General features: G+C 38.2%; 1 protein-coding gene across 1 annotated transcript in view; it reads left to right on the top strand.

Annotated features, from left to right (window-relative positions):
• Positions 1-4,043: 4,043 nt before the first annotated feature.
• asic4a (acid-sensing (proton-gated) ion channel family member 4a) overlaps positions 4,044-25,333 on the top strand; it is a 128,418-nt gene continuing 107,128 nt past the window's right edge. Inside the window, exon 1 of the mRNA XM_028024129.1 lies at positions 4,044-4,619. Within this exon, the coding sequence (XP_027879930.1) occupies positions 4,044-4,619 (576 nt within the window). The remainder of the gene's footprint in view (positions 4,620-25,333) is intronic.

Below are 25,333 nucleotides of genomic sequence, written 5' to 3'. Positions count from 1 at the left end.
TGATTCAGAAGTGGTGGAGGTTTTTTTGTAGCTGGATACCCAATCATGAGTCTAGATTGAAAGCCCAAAAATCTTTTTTATTTTTGGTTTTGGTCCATGGGAAACCCAAAATAATATATTTTATTTTTTGTGTTTATAACTCATAATCCACCCATTTCAGAGCAATGATGTCATAGTACCACCTTTAATGAAACATCAGTGCTTTGACTTCATGTGTACTTTTATTTGCTGTTGTGTGTCTGTGGCAGAATTAAAACACAACATACAAACTTTGTATAGTCACTGTAGTGCTTTGGGTCACTTTTAGTGTTTTCATGTGGATATTTCTAAAAATAGCACAGTGTTTGCAAGATAAATGAAAAACAAAAAGGTTGTTTTGACAGACTGTTGTCATATAACCATGGCTTACGTGGGTGTTGTTGGCCATATTTACTTTCTCCACAACAAGCTGTCTAAGTCTGGAGTTCATGAGACGGGCGGCAAAACAAGTGACATTTTCTTATCTGGAACTGAGTTTAAAACATATAAAATTTTTACAAAATAAGATTTCTTGATACATGGAGCCTGTTGGATAACTTTTAGTTAGTGCCTCAAACTGAAAAGCAGTTGATGAAAAGCAACCATTGGCTGAGGAGACATCCAACAGATGGAGCTCTTGTGTATTAAAACGATCTGCCTTTTCTCTGAGAGGACATAAATTGTCCAGTTTTACAAGCTTTTTCTGCATCACAATAACACATCTGAACAAATATTTCAAAAACTGTGTTGAATAAATCAAAGGCAGTCCTTCGCAAACATGAGGTCCTAAAGTACAAAGAGCTCCTGCTAATGTTTTTGTAAAAATGTGGCATTATTCATAATGTCAAAAATAACTTGAAGGTCAGTGGCATTTAATTGTGTTGTTTTGTTTTTAGGGCATCACACACAAAGCGAGCCGCCTGTTCGGAGTAAAATTGGCTCTGACAAACTAATACGATGCCATCTACTCCTTTAGTGGTTTTCATGCACCAGATGTGTCTGCATGCTTTTTATTCACATTTGGTATTTAGCCGTGGTGTGGACTGTGAGCTTTCATTCCCTCTGTGAGACTGAAAATAACCCCAGCATCCTCGGGGGATGACAACATAAAACAGTGCTGTTAGTGGACCGCAGTGTCTGCCAGAGGCTGAGCCCAAACAGGGGCGCTTCACTTCTGCAAAACTAAAACTAATATCCTGCATACCTGGTTCTCTCACACCGTAAAACACGAGCTTAACTGGAAACAAGCATACAAAGCAAGTAAAGGAGTGGGAGGTGCAGGAGCTTCGGGAAATTAATAAGAAATTAATTTCCAGAGATTCCTGCACCTTTTATTTTTCAGAACTTATATGGGTATTTTCACATCTGATAGTCCTATAGACTCTGTTTGATTAAGAACCACAGCTGCAGCATTTGGTATAATTTTTGTCTGGTTTGTTTTGCTTTCACACCGAATTGTGTAAAACAAACCTGTTCCACTCCTTGCCTGTGGGGGCGCTGCACCAAGAAACACTGAAGGAAACGACATAAAAACTTCTGAAGAAGACATGAGCGCAACTTCCTTTGTCACAAAACGTAAACAAAAACGGATCAACTTTTAGTGGTTGTAGAATTTTTCTTTTGTATTTAGTAAAAAAAACATAAACTTTTTGTCCCGCTAGCTTAGATTCTCGTGTTGTTTTAGGTGTTTTTAAGCAGAATGACCTGCGCTGTGGTTAGCTTCCTGCTTTCGGATCGGTCTGGATAAGGGAGAAATGGGAAGCAGAGAGCTGGGAAGGGTAAGAGGTGATCTCACCAGAGCAGAGCAATGAATGTAAATAAGTGTTAAAATGATGTGAAGTGAAGAGCTTACTGGTTGATGAGAGCTAAAACCCGCCAGGGAGGAGTGGAATCCAGTTGGTTTGTGTGATGGTTAGAGATCCAAATGGACCCAAGAGGCTTGGAGCTGAAGACATTGAGGTGATACGGGAGACTTGAGCTGGAGGAACGATGAAAGCATTAGAGAGCAGACAGGTTGGCTTGTTAGAGGAAGGTGGTGAGGAAGAGGAGTCAGTCGTGAACATGATCCAGAACCGTCATCTTGAACCAGGAAGTCCAGGAAAAATGAGGAGAAGCAACTAAGAGACACAAGTTGCTATGAAAGTTAACTTTTATTCAACCAGTAGCTGCGTTTCCATTACAAATGTGTGCAAAACTTTGTTGATATTCTGTTAATGTTGATAAAACAAACTTCTGCAATTGCATGTGAATAAGTTTCTCCCAGTCGTTAGAAAAATTATTGTCCTGCCACTTCCTGTCGTCTTTATCATTTTTTTCCACCAGTAGTAACATATGGTGAGAAAACAGTGTTTCCATTGTAGTTTTGGAAAATAAACTAATTTTGATACAACTGAAAAATCACCTTATCCCAAGTACAAAAACTTTTCGTTCATGAATGAACGAAAAGTTTTTTTGTGAGTTTTTTTTGTTTGTTTGTTTGGGGATTTTTTTGGTGGTGGTGGTGGGGGGGTTCAAAATTGTCGCGTTTCCATTAAGCAAATTTTACTTTTATCATTTCAATTTGTGCAATTATATGGTCAATGGAGATGCAGTTACTGACTGGCGGCGATCTCATCTCCTTCACCCTCCAGTGGAGAACCCGCAGCTCTAAAACCAGTAGAAAAACTACAGCACAAACACAATAACCTGGAATCCTGACACAATACTTCAACCAAATCCCCTCATTGTTTTCAAAATGCACAGGAAACTTCTGCTGTTTCACAAATTATCATTTTAGTTTAACACATTCTTCCTTTAAAATATTATCAAATAGTCTGTTTCAGTAGAAAAGACTTGGAAAATGTAATAATTAGTAATTTCCTTTCATCCCGTTATGTGTTTTTGTACCTGCGATTGTTCCGGTTTCAACTAAAGTCACATTTCAGTCGCCCTCCCTGACTTGACTTGGCACGTGTGTTCGGAGCGGCTGAATTCACTTTTAAATATGCCTTTTCTCTGGAGGTCTCAGCCCCTTGTGATGTGACCCGCATGACTAATTCCTTTTAAAGGGGAATAACATGCATTAGGGCTCTCTCTTTTCTTCCTTCTATTTGCATAATTTTGTTTGGCAACTTGGCAAGGAGCCATTAACGGCACCGAGACACACACTGTAAAGGTTAGGGGCTGGATTCGGATCGATACTTTTATTTCAACATCTTCAGTTGCATCGGACTCCGAATCGGTGATGCATTTCTTGATTCAGATGCTTGAGATAAAGCAACATCTTTACACTGACTTTTTTTTAAAATCTCCTACACACATTTCACTCAATCAAAAGTCTTTTACTTTGTTTTTGTCTTGTGCTCAATCGCATTTGTGCTAATTATTGCTTCAATTAGACGTTCTCTTGAGGTGACGTTAAAACATGTGGTCCAGCTGTGTGGGAGAAAACCAGACTGCATTCGGGTCATGAAGTGAAAGCTCGACCAAAACAAGTGGATTACGCAGCAGGGAGAGGTGGGGGGGGGACACAGGAGGATGACCGGGAGAAGTTGTGTCTAGCGCCAGTCAAGAGGAAATAATCACAATGTTACCTTCTCATGAAATATTAATCTCCCTCTTCCTATTTTAGCCCGGCTTTAAAAATAAAAAGCTGTCTTTCCTCTTTACCTTTAAGGCAGCATGCAAAGGTATTTTTGTTTCTATTACTTGTTTTTGGCAGCTGTATTACTGCTGATAAGTAGGGCTGTGTGAGCTGATCAAGTAGTGAGACAAGCATTCAGAGCAGCAGCAGCAGCAGCACAGCAGCAGCGCTGTAGTCACAAGGAGCCGTGGCAGCCAAAGCAGCAGCAGCAGCACTATCAGTCACAGCGCAGGCAGCAGCAGCGACAGCAGCAGCAACAAACTCTCTCCCGTCTTTCTCCCCCCCTCTTCTTTCTGGAGTTGTATCCCGCACCGAGGACAAACGCCGGGGAAGTAGGAGGGAAGTGATCCAGGGCTGAAAGCTGCCATCAAGAAGAAACAAAAACGCAGACCTGGCTGCCCACATGCCTATCGAATTTGTTTGCAAAATCAAATTTGCAGAGGAGGATGAGAAGCAGAAAAGCAAGCAAGATGGGGATAAGGAGAGCCTGATCGAGGAGAGCTGTACGCCGCCGGCCAAAGACTTGGCAGGGTTTGCTAACTCCTGCTCCCTCCATGGGATCAACCACATCTTCGTCTCTGGCCGCCTGGGGATCCGGCAGACTCTCTGGGCTCTTGCCTTCTTGACTTCTCTGGCACTCTTTCTGTACCAAGCAGCCAAGTGTGCCATCTCCTACCTGGAGCACCCTCATGTGACGGCGCTGAACGAAGAGGCAACCCCGGAGATGGTCTTCCCTGCCGTGACCATCTGCAACATCAACCGGTTTCGCTTCTCAGCCCTCACCGACGCAGACATCTACCACCTGGCAAACTTGACGGGTCTGCCCCCCAAGAACAGGGATGGGCACAAACCCACTGATTTGATGTATCCTGCACCTGACATGCAGGACATCTTCAACAGGACGGGGCATCAGCTGGAGGAGATGCTGATGAGCTGCAATTTCAGTGGACAGAACTGCTCAGTTGACGACTTCTCTGTGGTGAGTGCCAAACTTTTGGAAAGTTTTGCTGAATTAAATCTTTGCTTAAAACTTCTGCAGTTTTCTCAAGTGAGAAATAATAGGAAAGAAAAAAAACAGAGAGGGGGGGGAAAAGTGAATTTCTTTTCCTTTATGTCCACGCTTACAAGGATGGGAATGTGATTCCCGTGATGTAGATCTGCATGCAGAATTCATTGCTTTTTGCTGGATCATTGAGCTGCGTCTCTCGCTAAGTTCCAAGAAGCAACAGTGTTTCCCGTCAGACCAGATCCTCTCATGTCAGAGAACGAAGTCTGCTTCCTACAACTGGAAAACACAGAGCTGTCACAGGCATTTGTGCACTTTTTTTTATCTTCCTGCAAAGCAAACTGCACTTTAACACCACCGCTACGCCAGGCAGCTGAGAGCGCATGGCAACCAAATTGTTATCGAAATTAGCCGACTCTCTCTATCTCTCTTTTTCACGCTGTCTCTCTCTCTCTCTGCCTGATATCGTAGAGTGAGAGCGGCTGCCTCTCTATCCCGCTCTCCCAGCTCTCGTACCTTTCATGAGGAGAAGGAGTAATGCTTCTTCAATGTTGTATTTCAATCCTGCTGCTGTTAGGATTAAATATTTAAAGACTGACATACATGATTTTTGCATTAGCTAGATTGACTAAAAGGAATGAAACAATTTCCATGAGAGGCAAAGTGTGTTTATATGCAAGTGTGTGTGTGAGGATGGAAGAGGGGAGATCAGGTGAAGGAAGGGCAGTTTGAGCCTGTTGTCTGTGGGATGTTTATTTAAGGCATTGTCCTTACAGGAGATGGATTTCCCCTCCATCTTCCCTGCAGAAATATCCAATTGATTTAGAGATGATTAACTGCAGGTGTCACAGTTTAATAGGGCATGTTGAACACTGATGTGGTCACAAAGATTCAGTCTTATCCCTAAGATGATGCATAATAATGTGCTAGGTTGAACCAGCCAAAAAATAAATCTCTGTTTCGGTTTTTATCCCTGCGACTCTGGGATATTTATGTCTTTGTTTTTGAAGCGGCCTCTCAGACTTGGATGCAGAATTACCTGTGACATTAAAATGGATGCCCCTTGAAGAAATTTTCACAATTGCTCAATCAGGCAAAGGAAAATGTCAGCCTCCTCGGGGGAGCTGGAAAGTTTTTATCAAATTCTATCTGAAGTAAGAAAATACAGTAAAAGTGATATATATGCAACACGCTTCCCCCTCCTGGTGGATTCACACATAAAAAGACATCCAGTAATCCTCCGTTCCAAGTCAGCCTCCCTCGGACTTCATCACAGATTGCAAACCTGTAGAAAGTTTCCCGCCAGACAATGTTTTGTCTCCCGTCAGCTGTGTGATATGCATTTTTTGCCGTTGGCAGTTTGATCCTTTTCAGGCAGCTTCACAACTCGCTCTCTCTGCATCCTGGTGGGGACACACAACCTGTGGAAACAAGATGTCTGAGAGCATCAAAACAAAATTAAACAACTGTCTTGACAAATTTGTGACACGCGTACAACAAGCTATGATAAAAAACCACCCAGGGAGGGATCGATGGGCTCTGATTGGTAATTGAGTTTGTCTCTTAATGTTCTTAGCTTATTTTTAGCACTTTAAGAGGCGATCACTGGAAACTTTGACGCACAAATGGAAAAAAATTCTTGCAAATTCTTCATTTTGTGTTGCTTCCAAAACTACAAATTTTACCAACCTTTTTCTGCTTGTGCACTAATTCAGATTTGAAATCAGCAGTTCACACTAGGAAACTGGAAGTTGGTAAAACCCTGATCGGTGCACTCCCATTATTCATCTTTTATATTAAAAACCAATTGAGCCCCCTATTGATCACATGTACAAACGCATAGACGAGTCTCGTACAGTTCGGTCATTATTGCTGTTCTCCTGCGACCCTCCTTCAGGATCCGTTCCTGTTAATGTGTTTTTGTTCGATCGATCATACAGGGAGCGACAGATGTTTTATTTCAGTAAAAAGCTCTGTGAATCTGTGGCTCTCGGGAGAGAGAAGTGATGAAATAAATACAGCTTCTGTGTTTTCTAACATTCGATGCTTTGTAAATAGATCCTGACCTCTGGCATTGCATTGTGGGTTGCATTTGCCTTGCATGAATCAAGAATGGATGAATTCATATTTATATTACTCTATGTGATTGTTAGTCTGAGATATTCCTGCACATATTTCCAGTTTTTTAATCTCAAATTTCTACAGTAGTATTTTTTTCAGTGCAGTTTAAAGGACACAAGTTTACTTTCAGTTTATAGTGAATATTTTTGCAGAGGTCAGTCTTAAAAAATTAACCTGTAAAAACTGCAGACAGTAAGGAGCTGGAGGCATAGATATGTGCATGTATGTAAAATTATGGAAATGTTTTGTGTTTATGCAGATCTTCTTTGGCTCACTTTTAAATGAAAATATGACTATTTATTTATTTAGGTGTTGTTTTTACAATGGCCAGGCTTTAAATCAGGGTTGTCAAACTCATTTTCATTTTGGGCCACATCAAAAATCATTAATGTTCTCAAAGATCCAGTTGTGTGGTAAAATGCATGAAACTGTTAAAATGTTAATAAATAAATGTCTCTGCATCTGTACTTTTCCCTTCAGGATTTCCAGATTGTTTTTAGGGATTTTTTTCACAGATTTTTTTGTTGCTACTTTATAAACATTTGCGAAGAATTTTGCAATATTTTTGCTTATACATTAAATTAAACGTGACTTTCGTTACTCACCGTATTGCTCTTAGAATATAACTTGACATCAAATAAGGTGGAGAAAGCAGAGTAGAAGAAGTACAGAAGGTTTGGAGTTAGCATCACTTTAACCATTTTCAGCAAAACAATTGCACATTTATGCATTATAAAATGATGAATGGGTGTAACTTTTTGAAAATGAAATGGGAGGTAACATCTCAAAATACTGGTGTTTTTTTTAAATGATGTGTTTACTATACCTATCCAACTCTGGAAAATAAACTTTTCCACAGTTTGCTTTGGTTTCAGATCTCCATTGTTAATTTTAAATGAATAAAAAGTTGGAGATTTAAATTTGCAAAGTTTCCAGTTTTATGGATGGATAGATCTTTTCATTTTGGGCCTAATCAAAAATCTGAATGTCCTTAAAGGGCCAGTTGTGCCAGAATGTATTGATAAAACCCATTAAACTGTTAAAATATCATTAAATAGCTGTTTGTTCCAGCATTCAATAAGAGTTTTAAAATTAAATAATAATGACCATCTTTTCACACTGGTCAGTCCATCCAGGATTTCTTGATTGTTTTTGTGGGGTTTTTGCAGTCAAAATCACAGATTTTGTGGTGCTAATTTAGAAATATTTGTGTTCATGTATGATGTTAAATGTGACTTTTTATCAATTTCCGTATCAATCACGGACTATCGAGTAAGGCTGAGGCAGCAGCCAGTTAAACCAAATGTTTTTGGCCAATTTTGAGAAAAATGTGCAGTAAAAATCTGAAAAAATCTGTCGATTTTGTGTGAGTTTTGCAGATTTGTGAAAAACTAGAGGGACTTACTGATGTCATTTGGAGTCTACAGGGCCACATTAAAAGCCATGGCGGGCCAGATTAGGCCCCCGGGCCTCGAGTTTGACACATAAAGTCTAAAATATTTTGCCATACTTATCCAAAACTTCCATCAAAGTCCATTAGTTTTCCAGACTGTGTGGCAACCCTGTTTATTGTATTTGGTTAGTAAATGTTCTTTTAAATGTGTCTTAAAACGTCCATTTTTAATATTAGTTTACTCCAGAAAGCCCTTTCTTGACTCACGGTACAAAAACATAAATCACAAAGCAAAGCGAAGCCCTATGACCGTTTTAATTTATGACAGGAAAATGAAGTGTCATTTTACAGAGAAATTTGTTTTGCTCCTTTCGCCATCACAGACTGCCATGATTATTTGGCGTAGGTGAAAAGACCATTCCTTATAATTATAGATAACATTATTGACTTGGATTAATCTCAAAAGATAAAGCTGATTCAACAAGCCATGAATACATAGATTAATATTTTTCTCCCAGTCTGACTCCCTGAATAATTGTTAATCTAGTGTTTAGAGCTGTCGCAGAAATGAGCAGCAAGCCTTTTGTTTTTTTATTTTTTTAAGCAAAGCGGTGAATTGGTTTGCTCTGACTCTCAGCTGTGTTTGCTGCTGCATTATCAGATTTTGCTCTCAGCAAGGACAGATCCCCACTGCATATATTCATGGAGATAGCTGAAACACCTATGGGGTGGCATTTGAGGTGATCTATAAAAACCTGTGTTAACGCGGACGGCACTGAAGTGCTCTTCGACTTCAATTTGTCATTTCACTGACTGAAGCCTCTGTTGTGTATTTTATAGATAATTGAACGTTTAATGGTAAAAGGCACTGACGATGTTTATCCCGTTTACCCTGTTTTTCTGTCCCTCACAGCAGAAAAGGACCTTAAACTACATAAATGTAATTTTATAATATAGAGAATTGTAACAAAAGAGGGAATCTGAAGTGCGCTGCCCTTCTGTGGGTCATCAGAACAGAAAACTGATTGCAGAGTGAATAAAGCCTAAATGCTTTACACTTGTAGAAAAGGCTTTTTTTCTTTTTTTACATCACAAAGAGTCATAAGTACAATCATACAGATATAATGGGCTGGGATGAGATCTTTACTGTATGGTAACACTGAGTGAAAATACAGCAATTTTATCATTTCAACTGCTTTTACTTAAAATGGAGAACTGATTCACTCTCATCTGTCGTATTTTAGTAATATATTTATGGCAAGTTTTGAGCAACGTCTCCACTTTTCAGAAACTGTTGCACAAAGTATTGCAGAGTTACGGTACCGCAAATCTGGTTTGTAGAAATTTCGGCCGAGAGACGCCAGAGAAAAAGTAATTGACCTGAGTTTGTGTCCTTTTATATAAAGCAGAGAGTAAATGCTGCCCCTCCCCATCCTGTTTCTGAACACTGCTAGTAGGAATAAGGTCACTGCAAGTTCCCTTGATTAATACCAAAACCAAATGTGACTGAAGAGAAACATTTTCTATGATAAAAAAGTGTGGACTGCCACGGTGTGGAAATGAAAAAGGTCCCTGCCATTACTTTTAAGAAGGAAATACAACTTTAAGACTGCAAGCAGTAAAATACAAGCTACACGTCTTTAAAGCCTCCAACTAGGCTGAACACCTAAGCTCGATTTCCCATTTATTATCAGCTTTTTATATCCCCCGTGCTCCTCTATAAAGAGCTACATACCAAGCTCAACACACACTTAAAACATGCTAATAAATAAATCAGCTGCTTTATAATTTCTTTTAATTAAAATCCATCCATCCATCCATCCATTTTCTGTGCACCCTTGTCCCTAATGGGGTCGGGAGGGTTGCTGGTGCCCATCTCCAGCTACGTTCCGGGCGAGAGGCGGGGTACACCCTGGACAGGTCGCCAGTCTGTCGCAGGGCAACACAGAGACATACAGGACAAACAACCATGCACACACACACTCACACCTAGGGAGAATTTAGATAGACCAATTAACCTAACAGTCATGTTTTTGGACTGTGGGAGGAAGCCGGAGTACCCGGAGAGAACCCACGCATGCACAGGGAGAACATGCAAACTCCATGCAGAAAGACCCCGGCCGGGAATCGAACCCAGGACCTTCTTGCTGCAAGGCAACAGTGCTACCAACTGCGCCACTGTGCAGCCCGTAATTAAAATCATAAAAAAGAAATAAAATTTACTCTGTCAACAATAATTAACATTACTTTTACCAGATTAATAGACATGTTTTATTACATTAGTGGCAATTGGAGTATTTTGGTGCTTATTTATTTAGCAAAATATTTTTTTATATTTTTCAGAATATTGTAATTACATAATCTTTTTACTCCAATTTATGATTTCCAAAGAATCGCACACAAGCCTTTATCTATCAACCAAATAACGTTTAAAATCACACTTATATTGATAGTAAGCGAACCAAAACCACATGCAGAAACTAACAACTGGCTGATTAAACACAATCCTGGGACACTGATTGTTTTAATTTCTATTTCAGAAAATAAAGTCTATAAAATATTCCTGCTCTGCCTAAATGTACCTAACAATAGTTCTGATGACAACGTTTATTCTCTGCTTCCAAGGACGCTGAAAGCAAAAGTTCACACTCGATTTGATTCATTTAATTAATAATTCCACTAAAGATAGCTGATTTTATTCATGTATTTGAATAAGCACTGCAAAGTAGTATTTATCAAAGCAGACGAGTGTGAATGGTGAATAATTGAAAGTTAGCAGAAGGAGTTTAAAGTGGAGATGCTTCTAAATGTAACACTGGTAGCATACAGCTAGTAGGAAATAGCTCACCTTTAATCAAACCAGCATGATCTTTCAAAATAAAGAAATCTAGGCCACCTTAAGAGCTGCTGTCAACTAACATGTAAAGATTTAGAAATCTCTCCTGGTTTTTTGTTTGACGTTGACAGGCTATGCAAAACCAACATCTGATGATTTCAAAATGCTAAAATATTTATCCAAGCTTAAAAGTGAGATAAGGCGAGACACGAATCGATTCATGTCATAAATATACATAATTATATGTTTAAAGTAAGTGAACAGTGGGAAATAATAAACATCATGATGGGTCAATGTTTGTTGTTTCTTAGAGCATAGATGAATAAGCTGTTTAATTTCTCTGACTTTGTATTTTATGTTTTAAATCATTTGTTTACAAGAGTTGCAGCTCACAAGATGTTTGTGGTTTCTGTTGCAATAAATCAGAAATTTCAGCTACAATTTTCTGTTTTTGTCATCATTTAGTTATACGTTGAGAAAATATGTTATGGTGCGTTCACAAAAAAACGTGTTCTGAGCATCGGGCGCGATTAGTTTACATTCAAAGTCTATGTGGAGGCGTGTCGAGGGCCGTGGAGGCGCGTTTCACGCACCTAGCGCGCAGCGATTTGGAGCGTTTGACACGTCAAGAGCATCCAACGCATTTGACAAACAGGGCGGCAACGGAGAATAACGGCTAGAGCGATTTTGACACGTCTGATGTGCCTCCACTATGGATGCACAATATTTTCTGCATGGTATTGATAGTTGCAAGTTGAAAGTGGTGCGTCATTTTCAGCCTCCTTTTTAGCATTTGCACTTGGGAGCAGGCTCCATTGACAAAGCAGTATTTTAATTCCACAAGCCATATAGTTTCAGTAAGTAGGTATAGGAAAAAAATATCAGTATTGGTACCGTTTATCGACCAGATGAGTTTTAGTATATCGGATATCCAATCCAATATTTTGCCTCCACAAAGACTTTGAATGTAAACCGGATGCACGAAACGCTAGGTGTAGAGCAAAATGTGAAGCGTCTGCATTCAAAGTGCGCAGGCGTTGAAATGGAAGCACCGGATGTGATTTTGGCGCACATAAAACATTTGCATGTGATTAAAGTCAAAATGAAAGTATTCTAATTGAAGGTTGATAACTTGATGTTACAAAACTTCCCCTATAGAAGAGTACTTCTTCCTTACCACTCCGGTTTTCTGACGCATCTTTCTACCAAAGTAATCTGATTTAGCCACGATTCCCTCAGTGAAGCAGCAGTGGTCTCAGAAAACTACCTTGGTTCCTGTCGAAAAATACACCTAAACATTGACATTTTTTAATGACAGAATATTAAAGCCATGAACGACGTCATTTTTCATGTTTTTAAGCTCAACATCCAGAATATCTGACATTGGAACCTATTTGGACCAATGTCAGATGCATCTCGCTGTGAGAGTGACATCCACTTCCCTAGTGGGTTAAACGTCTACACACCACTTAGCAGCACACCCATGCATGCACCCGTCCACACCCACCCTCTCCAGCTACCAGCCTTTCCCCCTGGTGGGGAACACGGAGTGGAGGAGCGTGAAAGTGACTGGCTATCTTGACTTGCTTCGTCTCCAGCAGCCTGTCAATTAGCCATCCACAGTTGCTCCGCTGTGGGAGTCCCTGTAGCTTAACATGCTGTCTGATATCTGATCCACACACGCCCAGCCCTGGAGACCGGCATGGAGTATCATCACGCCCCTCACAACCCATAAACAAACAAATTCATGCCACTTTTTACATGCTTTTCCCCCTTTTTCCAACCCAAAAGGATCCGGAGGAGAATCTCCAGCTCCTCTTCCTCCTTCTGTGTATCAGTGGAAGATGAATTGCAGTACAGTGCAACTGGTCGGCTGCCCTCTCTGATATGCATCACCGCTGTTTAATCAGATGAAACCCACCTGTGACCAGAAACTAGATAACGGCAATATGCAAACAGTTTATGTTTGGGGAAGGTTTGCTTTTTCTCTCTCGCCGGCTGTCTGTGCCAAGAGCTTGATGAGGAGAATCTGCAGCTGGGGTAAGGCTTTTAACTCCACGATAAAGGCTTCCGATGTTGTGGTGCAGCTAAACCCCCCCTTCCTAACCCCTGGGAGTCTTTTACTCACACAGACATTTGTCTCTCTCTGACAAGTCATACACCAAGCTGCCAGTACTGTTAATGCGGCTGCAAAGATACACACAAGCTTTCTACCTGCACGACACACACAAGTGTGTGTCGTGCAGGTAGAAAGCTTCCCGGGACAAACACACAGGTCTCACCACAGATTGAGAGAGTCGGCTCGCAAGATTGATCATGACTCCTGACTGGGTGCCCCTCCCTCTCTGGAGGATCGATACATCCTTCAGTCAGATTGCTTCCCTGCCCTCCCTCCACCAAGCCTGGTGTGACTAATTATCTTGTGTCTGTGTTTTGGGCCCAGTCTCAGCTGCATTTGTTAATGCCGTGAGGGCAGGCGGACAATCTGATCTTTAGAACAAGATATCTGTTTATTTTAGCTTATATCCAGCTCATATCAATCAATATACACCGTCTACCGTTTTCCCAAAAGACGCTGAAATTACGGAGGGAGATGAGATGAGTCACATCTCATCATGCTGAGGACGAGGAAGTATTGAGGCTAACCAATTCAGGATTTAAAAATGTAAAAATAGAAATATTTTTCTTGTCTGTGAGAACTGTAGATGTCTAAGCATCGAGTGATTAAAAAATGTTTACAGCAGACAATTAAATCTATTATGCATTTAAAACAAACAGCATTTCTGTTTCCCACCACAAGTTCTGCTAAATATTTTTGCTATTTAAAGCTATAGTTCTAATATTTAAGCCATTTACTTTGTGTCATTTATCTTAAATGTTTAAGGAGTCTGAGGTTAAATCAGTGTCGGCTATTTCATCTTTATCTCCATGCCAGACAGTCAGACAGGGGTGGTTTTAACTACCAATTTGAAAAAAATTACCCATCAGTTGCCCCCAGGAGTTTTTTATTATTTATTCCTTTTGACAATGATTCAAACCAAAACACAATGGGATTATTTTGCACTCAGAAATGCTAGTAAAAACTGTTTTAAATTTATGAAACATTTAATGTTGTTGTAAAAATTTGAAAAGGACACTTCTAAAGCTTTTTCCAGTTGGGAATATCTCAGATAAAGAGAAGCACAAAAACAACAATGTGCAATTTAGTCATCCAGTGTTTTTTTTAAATCGGTGCTTTATTGAAAAAATTTGGTGTCTTTAAACTGAGTCTAAATACCAGAAACAGACAAAAACGTACCCACTCTGCACAAAACACCTTTTGTGAAGTTTCATTATGCTCCGTGAAGTGCGTTAGGGTGTTTTGACATTTCTGGTAGACTCAGTTTGATTGAGGACCAAAATAGCAATTTTATTTTTACATTTTCAACTGGTGTGGTTCACTTTCACATTTTCACAAGCAAACCAAACCCTTTTTGTTCAACCTGTTCCACTCCTATCCTGCGGTGGCACTGCACCAAGAGAAACTGAATGAAACAACACAAAAACCTCTGAAGAAGGCATGAGCAGAATCTTTCTTTACAAAAATAGAGTAGCCTAAGGTTGTTGGATTTATTCTTCCTCCTGCTAATGCTGGACTTTGGTAAATGTGACTTTTTATTACTCGCTGTATAGATCATGGACTATAATCTGACACCAATTAAGGCTGAGTCAGCTGTTTAGTACAAGAAGGTTTTTGACAATTTTTGAGAAAATTTGCAATAAACTACCAATTGTATTAGTTCAAAACAAAGTGTGTGATTTGTTGATTTTGTGTGAATTTCCACAATAATTCACAAGAAACTGGAGGGACTGATTGATATTGTTTGGCAGTAAGCAGATAAAAACTGCATTGATTTGATTGATAAAATAATATTTAAACACATTTAGTGTTTAGACTAGAATTTAGAGGGCCACATGAAAAACTATGCCGGGCCGGATTTGGCCCATGGGCCTCGAGTTTGACACCCATCTCATGTATCTTTTAGAAATGTAAAAAAAATCCTTCACAGCCTGACTTAGCTGGAGATTGAACAGTATGTGCTCCAGTATCAGATCTGTACTAAAATTATAGTGTTTCCAGCTTAATGCTGCATAACGTCACACCTCAAAAAAATAGAAATATCCTTTATGGTCCCACTGTAGGGGAACTTAGAAAATTCAAGTCAAATCTGACAGAACTTTTTAATTTGGCCGTTGAAAACAAAGCTGTGTGTGTTTATGTTTAACTTTTATTTTGATGCCTTTTTTCTCTATATACTGTTTCAGTCTCGCTAATGAAGGTTGTGGCCTTTTAAAACTCATATCAGCCATTTTCTTTTATTTTACTTTTCTCTGGTGAGTTTTCTAATCAGTTAAATTCCTTGGTGTTCACATTTATGATTGTTTGTCACGGTCATTAAACTCTTTAGAAACTATTTAAAAAGGCACAATGCTGCTTATGCTTTTTTACAAATAAACACTTGAGAGCACCCTGACTTATTGTATTTCTATCCACCTTATTCCTGGGAGACTTACTGTGGAAACGATTATGGGTCTTACTTCCGGCACAGTAGTAGCAGTATTTTATTGTAATTTGTAGGGTTTTGCTAATCTATATTCATGATAAAGGTTACATCTCACTTTTCGGTTATTGTACAATATTTAGTAAAACTTGTTTACAGACACACCCTCTGCTATCAGAGAGCTGCTCAGTACAGAGGATAATAATTGTGAGTTTAATCACAGGGAGCGACCTGGACGTTAGGTCACATTTGAGTCGCATGTCCACATGGCCTGGTTGGCATTAGAGCAAAAAATAAAATAAATTTGGAATTTAATCACTACGGGCTGCAGCATGAACGCAGCCTAATAGGCTGACTAAAGTCAAGAATTTTAGCAATACAATCTATTAATTTGTCTCTCAGTAGCATTTTTTATAATGTTTTTTCACACTGTTGTAATGATGACAGTACAGACAGTAGCTATCTGTTCAGCTACTGTACAGATAGCTGTCATTATGAAACTCTGGCTAAGCCCACTTTAATTTCACATGTCATCCTGCCTGCCAATGTAAGCTCTCTATTTTGTCATATTTCCCAGTCTCTGAATGCATTAGTGGAAAATCCTCTGAAAAATTAACCAAGCTTGCTCTTAGGTCGACACATAATGGGTTTCTGCTTCTTCATCCCTCTCATATAAGGATTAATTAGTATGTGAGGAACTGCAAACACTTGTAGACCAAAAAAGGAAAGAAAACAGACATGGTGAAAAACTATTTGGTGCATATACAAGAGTTTTACTTGTGATAGCTAGATTGTATTGTCTAAAAAATTTACATGTAATTCATCTGAAGGGTAAATAATTACTTAGGGCAAACTTTAATGTTTTATGACTTTTTTTTATTAATTTAAAAGTCTGATTTTCAAAACTCTTCCACAGAACTTATATTTAGCCTTTAGATATTTTCACACCAAGAATTTTCACTTTAATTAAAGACTTAAGGCTTCAAATTAATGACAGTATATAACAAATACTAAATATAGGACTAAAAAAAGAAAAAGTGTCCTAACTAAAGCATTAGTTTTATAATAGAAGCCAAAAACTTCAGCATCCTGCCTAATTTGGCAAGCGGTGATTACTGATTACAACTAATCAGAGTCATAGTTCTTGTTTTAAATTATTTGACTTTACTGACTTTTATTGAACAGTAAACAGGATGGAGAGAGAATAGAAATACTTGCAGAAAATGGTATGAAATCTGGAACTGAACCTATGGTATGTGCTTTTCCAACTGTTTTAAACCTTCAAAATTTGACATTAAGTAGTTTTTTTTAATTATTTTAAAGTAATTTTAATGAGATACAAGAGAAGGCTTTAAGTCCTTTAGTGAAGTAAGGCTAATTTGGTAAACTACAACTGCAGGCTAGCTACTTGAGTAGATAGCCCAATTATCTAAACAAGTTTACTAGCAAATATATTTGTGTTGTGTTAGGATTCTGTGTATTAAGCTCTTGAAATCCACTGCTACACTACAAGTGTGATGGACCGAAATTTAGAGGTGCATTTACTCTTTTTGGTTGTAATGCTTTACCATCAGTTTGGGCTAAAGATGTTATTGTCTGGCCTGATTTGGCCTATGTAGTGGTCAGATGCAACCAGCAGGGGGAGTGTAGCGCATGCGCTATAGTGAAGAGCACCGGAACTTCCTCCTCAGACAATAATACTTGCTGGAGCACAAGAACCGTGTCTGGCTCTTTAATTAAAATATTCCCCTTCTTCTGGTATGAGTATATATATAAACACCTGTATGGTTGTAAATTAGTTTATTAATTTTTGGAAAGCTTGTGAGTATATTTTTGACACTCCATATGTTAACACACTCCATTGTTAGCTCTGTTGTTAGCGCCGTTGTTAGCTACCATACTGTTGTTCATGTTTGATATTATTGTGTATGTCTGTAAGCTAACTGACATAATAATACAAGCTGGAGCAGAAGCTACAGGTCTGGCTCTTTCATTAAAGTATTCCCCTTCTTCAGAGCTTTTACACAAGTTGTTACTCTGTAATATAGAGTCGATATTATTGCTTAATTGTCAAGCTCAATAAAAGCATAAGAAATAATTATCAATGGCACAACCTTACTTTGACAATCACTTCTGCAATCGTTGATATATTTTTACAGAAAGTTCCCATGTGTGCCACCAATCTATGTGAAACGCTGGCCTATAAAAAATGTTCTGAGCTAAATTTGTCCTTTTCAGGGTGCAGGTTTGTTTTTTTCCCCTCCTATTGAGGTAGAAGCGAGGTTAAAGGCATATCTACACAAAAGTTCACTGATTTGAAGCAGGAACAGTGGATATGGCCTAAAGCACATATCGCTAATCAGACGTAGCGTTACACACATGTTTCACAATAAGTTGATCGCTGCCATTGTCTGCAGACTGATATTTTAGAAAGGATTGCAGAAGCAAAGCCAGTGTGACTGGGATGAAAATGTCAGTCGGCAGCGATCCAGCCTATGGAGACTGAATTCAGCACAAATGTCATAGTGAATATTTACCCCTGGCACAGTCTGAACATGAGGGTCTCATCTGTCCGCTTGGCTGGACGCTTGGCCCTTATTCTGAATTACGTCTAATGTCACACACTTGGCTGTGCCCCTACTCCTTTTTCAAGTTTAGTACCACATCCACAATGTTGCTTTGTGTCTTTTTACCATTGCTTTTCCACCATTCCTGTCTTGTTTTTGTGCCTCGCTTTACCGTAAGCTACATTCAAGCAAACAGAGTTCAGGGTATGAACACTGAGAGGTTGTGACAGGTGTGATATTTTGTCTGAATCTATATAAGTTGGTGGTGTGAACCACCTGAACAAAGCCTTCCTAGATGATGATCTTTGGCTCCTAGCTTCCTCTTGGGAGGTGCACATAATCATTTACCAAATAGCCTCCAGGCTATCTTACCAGGAAATGCACTACATGCACTTTTTCTGTGTTCATTCATTACCTCTCATGTTGCTTAATATTGTACTCCATCCTTATGAAACAAAAGGCTGCGTTATGACAGAAGATGCTAAATAATTCAAGTTAGTACTTTCCAAATGCTAGCAGTTCTTTGAGGCCACTTGCTGCAGGAACCTTTATGTCTTTACATTCCTGTATAAAGCCAATACAAACCAGTGCAGAATTATAGTTTTTCACCTAAATTACCTTTTTTCTGTTTCTCCTTGGGCGAAACTATGCCTGAAGAAATAAGTCAGCATAAACAAGATTAACTTCAAACAGAACTATAGAAATTCAACTTTTGCTGGTTGCCATACCTGCCTGATCAATATAAAGCTGAATACCAGAAGTGTCACTTTAGTTTTATAAATGAACTACGTATACATTTTAGGGTACACGTCTACTAAGCCCATCAATGCTTTACATCTTTACTTTAGCTTACCAGTTTGGAGCCCATAATACCGTAAATAGTACAATATTTCTTCGATATTGACCTACTAGCGTCATATAGTTGTAACAAATTTGCTCGTTGCACATTCGTGATAAAAATTTGTTCTGCCAAAACCAAAAGGTTCTCTGCTGGGATGAGATCTGCTGACTATGCAGGCCAGTGATGCACAGTGAACACCAGTTAGAGAAGATGCTTTGGGACTTGATTCATTTGAGGTCTTTTACGGATAGGCATGGACCAGAGAGATACTCAACTGGGCTGTGATGTATAAAAGAAAACACATTTAATAAAGGGGCTCAAAGTATGCCAGCAGATTCTGAAACATTGATACAAGGCAGGATGAATCAACACTTTCACAAATTATGACCCTACCATCTGGATGATGCAGCTGAAATCCAACTTTCTTGGACCAGACAACTTTTTTCCAATCTGTCGTCTGGTTTTGGAAAGAAATCTTAGGTATTTTCACACCTGACAGTCCAGTAGACTTGGTTCAAACCCTTTGAAAGACCAGTTTACCCCCTAAGGCGCTGCACCAAGAACCACAAACAAAACAAACTCAGAAGAAGACATGAACATCCTTTTTCAAAAAATGTAAACGGAAATGGAGAAACATCAGATTTTAATGGTTGTAGGATTTCTTGGGGGGTGGAGGGTTGTTGTATTTACCCAGAATGCCCTGTGCTATAGTCCACTTCCTGTTTTTAAAATGGTCTCTGGTTCACTTGGCGTTCACATATGCATTTGAATAGCACAAACTGAGACCTTGGTCTTTAAGCGGACCAAAGTCCGTGGTTCAATTCACACATCTCCAAGCAAACCGGACTTTCTAGGCAAGCAAACTAAAGTTTGATTAAAGCAGACTAAACAAGACTGGTGTGAATGCACCATTAGTTTCCTGTTCTTGTTCACAATACATGACTTGGTGCAGCTTGTTCTACCACTGAAGTTATGAAAACAGGAAGAAAATGGAGACTAATCTGAACAGTCTCCATTACACATTTTAAACACCACAGACTTGAGTATTATTGATGACAATTTCTATCTCTTACTGAACACAAGGTATCCATCTTGTGGATATACTGTAGCTACTTCTGGTAAAAGTATGCACCATATCAGAAAACAATAGTAATCTCAAATTGCTTTAATTGAACTTGGCGATAAGCTAAGTGAACTCAAGTGGCCTCCATAGACACCAGATCTAAATCCAATGGAGCTCCTTTGGGATTTGCTTAGAGGGGGATTTGCATCACAGATGTGCAGCTGAAAAATCTGTAGAAACCACATGATGCTGCCTTATCAATAAGGACCAACATCTCCAGGGGAGATTTCCAGCACCTTGTTGAATCTATGTTATGAATATTTAGGGATGCTATGAAGGCAAAAGGGGGTCTAACATAATAATAGCAAGGGAGACTCAATGAAATGGCTCTTGAGTGTATATACATGTTCTTCCATAATTGTTTGAGTTGGATCTAGTAACCTTTTCAATATTTACATAAAAAAATTTAAATGTTAACTATAGTGTCAGTATGGAAAAAAATAAAAATCAAATATTGTACCTTTCCAGAGATCTCTTTTGTCTTTAAATAAATTTGAATGTCAACCATTGCAGCCATAAAGTACAGTTCATCTAATCTACATACTAGTCTAGTGGGGCATAATTTACATTTACCTTCCCTTGCAGCAACCTGCCAGTCTCTGAGCTTTTCACTCTTCCGTCCCCCATCCCTAAAAATACATGTTTATGTCTTGTTTGGATAATGTGTGGACATTAAATCTTTCACCTGGTGTTTGCTGCCTCGTCGTCTCCTCCTCTGTCCTTGTTGACAAAACACTTGACCTTCAGATGCAGTGAAATGCCATCTGATTTAATACGCCCAGTTTGAATTGCCACCACTCATTTTGTCATCCCAGCACTGCATTTTGGAGCGGAAGTGTCACGGCAAATACATTACAGCGTGATGAGCTTGTTTGGAGGGCGAGAGTCACACACGTCTGGGTTTCTGTGATAATTGCAGCACGGCATTTTCACAGCTGAAGCATTTCTCGTTGTAATTACACAGAAAAGTAAATATGAAAACTGATAGACACTCAGTGTTTAGCACCCGCAAGCTTCTGAGCCATCTAGATTGTTGCTTCCTTGCAGGACAAAAGGTACTAAATATATGCCCTGCAAATCCTTGAAGTTGCATCCATGCTGAAAGCTATGATTTTATCCAAAATGACAGTTGGGGTAGTCATGATTCACCGAGGTCTTGAAAGATTTAAGACGAAATCGTAGATTGTTTTATCATGCAATGTTTCATTTATATTTAGAAAACAGGCTATCTGGTCTCTGCTTCTCTCCTGAATTCCCCTTGAGTTAGCACAGTAGCGTTTTGTCCTATGTAATGTCTTTGCAGGCTTCATTTCCCCACAGTCCCGCTATCTCTCTTTCTCTTATGTGCACTAAGTCACTGTTAGGTATGTTTGCTTAAATAAGCATGTAACAGCAGTCATGTTCCCCTCCGCTGTTGTCAAGATTAATTTGGTGTTTTCCTAATGCATGCTAATGAGAAAGTCGTGTGCGTTTGATTGTCAATAACGTGAAATACGGCTCTGCTCCCTAAATGCTGGCTCCGTTCAATATCCTATTAAAGTTGAATCACAGATAACTTGGCGCGCATCAGGAAAGCAATCTGAAATTTGTGCTGACATTGATCCAGCAGGAAGGAGACCTATTGCTCCGATTAACACTGTTGCCCCAGGAGAGGAGTCCCTTGACCATTAATAGCCTACTGTCCCAGATTTTACTTAGGCCATCTAAAATGCTTTTATTTATGAGCTACAGTGGCAAAAGCTTTATGGACATTGAATAGCAGAAACGTTTTTTTAACTATCCCTGGGAGCTGTGTTGTTTATCACAATGTATTTCATTTCCAGGCAGTGCTCTGGCTAAAATTGTTTTCCTCGTCGGTCGACATAAGCGATTTTCTGTTTCCGATAAATCTGCTCAAGGAATACTTAACACTGTGGTCTAAAACGTAAACTATTTTAATGCTATTTAAACTCAGTATTTAGTTGACTGTAGATGATCTTCACATCCTTTGAAAGTTTACAAATCTTTTTTGGACTTAAGCAGTCAAACAGCTCTTTATGTATTTGGTTTATATACTTTACATTTATCGAAGGTTTACCATTTTGGCTTGATGCTTGTTTAACCATAAATAGAGACTTTAAATTGAATTTACGTGGTTTTGTACACTTAAAGTTTGGTCTAAATAAACTTTGTAACTTCGTAAAGACCAAGTGTATACTTTAAAGCCCTAGAAGTGACAGAAGAGGTACTTTCATTTGACCAGAAAACACATAATTTAGTCATATTTTATGCTCGCAGATTAGGAAATAATACAATTTTCATTGATAGTTGGAGCTCAAATAAAGGTGAACACTCAGAGAGAGAATCTCTCTGTTTATTTAAAAATAAGTTTTTAAATAAAAAAAAAATTTAAATAAATTTAAAAATAAGGTTTTAAACAAACATATGAATTACCATCAGAACAAAGCATTTTTATTACACTGAATGGACATAATAAATCATAGCAAGCCCTCTTGGTGCTTATGCACACAATGCGCACACATGTATATTTATTCTTTAAATTTATTTTATTTAATCAACAAGTTGTTTCTCCATATATTTATTGGTGTATTCTGTTATGTTGCCCTTGACAGTTGGTGGTTACCATAGCAACCAGTAACTGACAGCTCCTCCCCATTTGTTCTGCTGAACAAATGTGTTTCCTTTGGATCAGCTCAGTGTTTCCTTTGGATCAGCTCAGTGTTTTCTTTTTAAAACTTTAAAAGTATTATGTTTTAACATATATTTTAGACAAATCTAATAATAGACACAATTTCATGAGTAATTTTGCTATGTTGTGTATATGTTTTTAACTGTTGTCATTATTAATATTGTGCATTCTAGCTATTTTTAATTTTACAGCTGTTAACTAATGCTAACTGCTCATTGGGAGCCAGTGCTTTGTAGTTTGTTTAGGGTGATTTATTATATTTTATTTAATGTATAGAGGGAGAAGCAGCTGTACTTATGTTAACCACCAACTTGTCTTCCTCTTTTGTTAAGAGTGTTTTAATCTTTTATACAAAAATTTAATTCTACAGATCTGTGTTACATATTCAGAGATTTGTAGAAAAAGTGGAGTTAAGTTCCTTGTGGCAATTGAAGATGGACTCAAACCCACAACTTTCCAAATGCAAGTGAACCGCTTGCATTTGGAATAGTTAGCTCGTTGCACAGATAACTCAGTATTTCTTCTGCTATCGCCAAGGGATCTAGAAGTCTTCTCAGTGCTATTTGCTAAGTCCCTTTTCTCTGAATAAACTCATAGATGCTTTGTCACCTACGTTTTTATTTGACACTATTTATCCTTGGTACATTTTCATATTTGATTCATTTAAGACATCAAGTGAATTCGTGAAAGTATTATGCTGGTTCTGAATGGCTGCAGACCTACATTTTCTTGGTAAAGCAGCTCTGTGTCTGCATTGACGTGATGAGATTATGCTGATGCTTTTCGGGAAACATTTGCAAATATTCATGCATATTTATATAAATTGCAGCCAAAACAAATGGCAGTCATTTTTTAAATGGAGATTACACACAAAAAATAAAAATACCATCTCCTGGAAGAGGGCAATATTTATAAAATAGTCTCTTAATTGTATTTCAAATGCATTTTTGCTGAATAGCAGTGAAAAGTGCATGAGGTTACACTGCTTGTGTTATTTGATTGATTACTAATCAGCAGTCACCAGCCAATAAAAACCCAGACCTATAAATCAAAAATCTAGATTGGAAACATTTTTATTACCGTAGATTGATTAAATATTCTATGGTTATATCACAGCAGCATTTAATGACTTATAAAAACCTTTCAATACTTAGTATTCTTAAACCCAGTCAGGATAATAATACTACCACATAGCAACAGAAATGACATCGATTTTGAACAAACTTAGAATGTACATGAATATATTTTTGATAACTCACGATGAGGTTTTGTCATTCTGTCAATGTATTTCTACACCATGTGGTTTACTAGTGAAACCATAAGAAGTGGTGTCATCATTCTACTTCACAAATCTTGCTTTGGAGATGAATAGTTTTTTTTATTTTTTTACTTGATACCAAGTGAACTCCTATTAGACTTTAATCTCTGCTTTGTTCTTGATTTCTCTTAGCCGCGCTTAGACTTGACATTTACACTGCCTTTAACACTGTTTGAAGACAAATAGGTTTGAATTCCTGGATATGGTTTCTGTCTCTTTAGCAGCTGATGGGTGCCTTCGCATATTTTTAAGTTCTGGGTATAAGCTTCTGAAAAATGTCATGATTCTGTTTGAAGAGTGGCAGTTCTCTAATGTATCTAACGTATTTTGTGTATCACAAACTAAAAGTTTCATATCATTTGTACCTTGGTCAATGTGTTTTACAGAGAAAAGAGAACAGAAACAGGAAGAAAACAGCTTATAGCGACAATGTGAGAACATAAGAACATAGGAAAACAAAAATAGGTCAATTAAATTCCAATAAATATACAGTTTTATGAAATAAACCCCCCAAAATTTGCTTTAAATCTTAAGAGTCAAATTCTGACAGCAGTGTTCTCAACTTGTTTAAACTTTACAATGGATTTCATTGATAGATTTATCCAATTTTGTCAAAGATCGTACAAAACTTGTTTATATCTCCAGAATATGGATTTGGCGATAACATGTTACCTTGCAAACTTTACTAATGTGACAATAAAACAAGCATGATTTAAAGGATTTTGACCCTTAGGGATTTTTTGAAACTTTCAAAAGTAGCAAACATTTTTAAGACCCTTTATAGCATCTCATTTCTAAAAAACAAGAATCTCAGTTCTGTCTGTGAAAACTGTGGACAAATCCACACATCTTTATCTAAGCATTTAAACAAAAGTCTAAAAGATCTAACAATATCTGGAAATAGATAAATAACCAGATATCATCTGCAAATTAACATACACCAATGTTTTATTACATCTGCCAGATGAAAAAAAGAAAGTTAAAAAGACGGGGCCAGGTTTTATTTAAGTATGTAAGTACTTTTTTAGAATTAGGTTATCTCTGACATAAAATGTAATCTTTGAATCATAACAAAAAAACTTTCCATTTTTACTCTGCACTGTTGGTCCCAAAAAGGCAAGTAGTTTATATAGTAGACAAATGCCCAGTAGGGAAAGAGAAAATAACAGATGTTTGTCTTTCTTTCATTTTTTAAATTGGTTTAATCCATTTCATTTTGATAAGGGCACCATCTTAGACTAAATAGGGCCAGTAATGA

The sequence above is a fragment of the Xiphophorus couchianus genome, chromosome 7 (genome assembly GCF_001444195.1).
Source record: "Xiphophorus couchianus chromosome 7, X_couchianus-1.0, whole genome shotgun sequence".
Lineage (NCBI taxonomy): Eukaryota > Metazoa > Chordata > Actinopteri > Cyprinodontiformes > Poeciliidae > Xiphophorus > Xiphophorus couchianus.
This window is presented reverse-complemented; position numbering and strand designations above follow the sequence as displayed.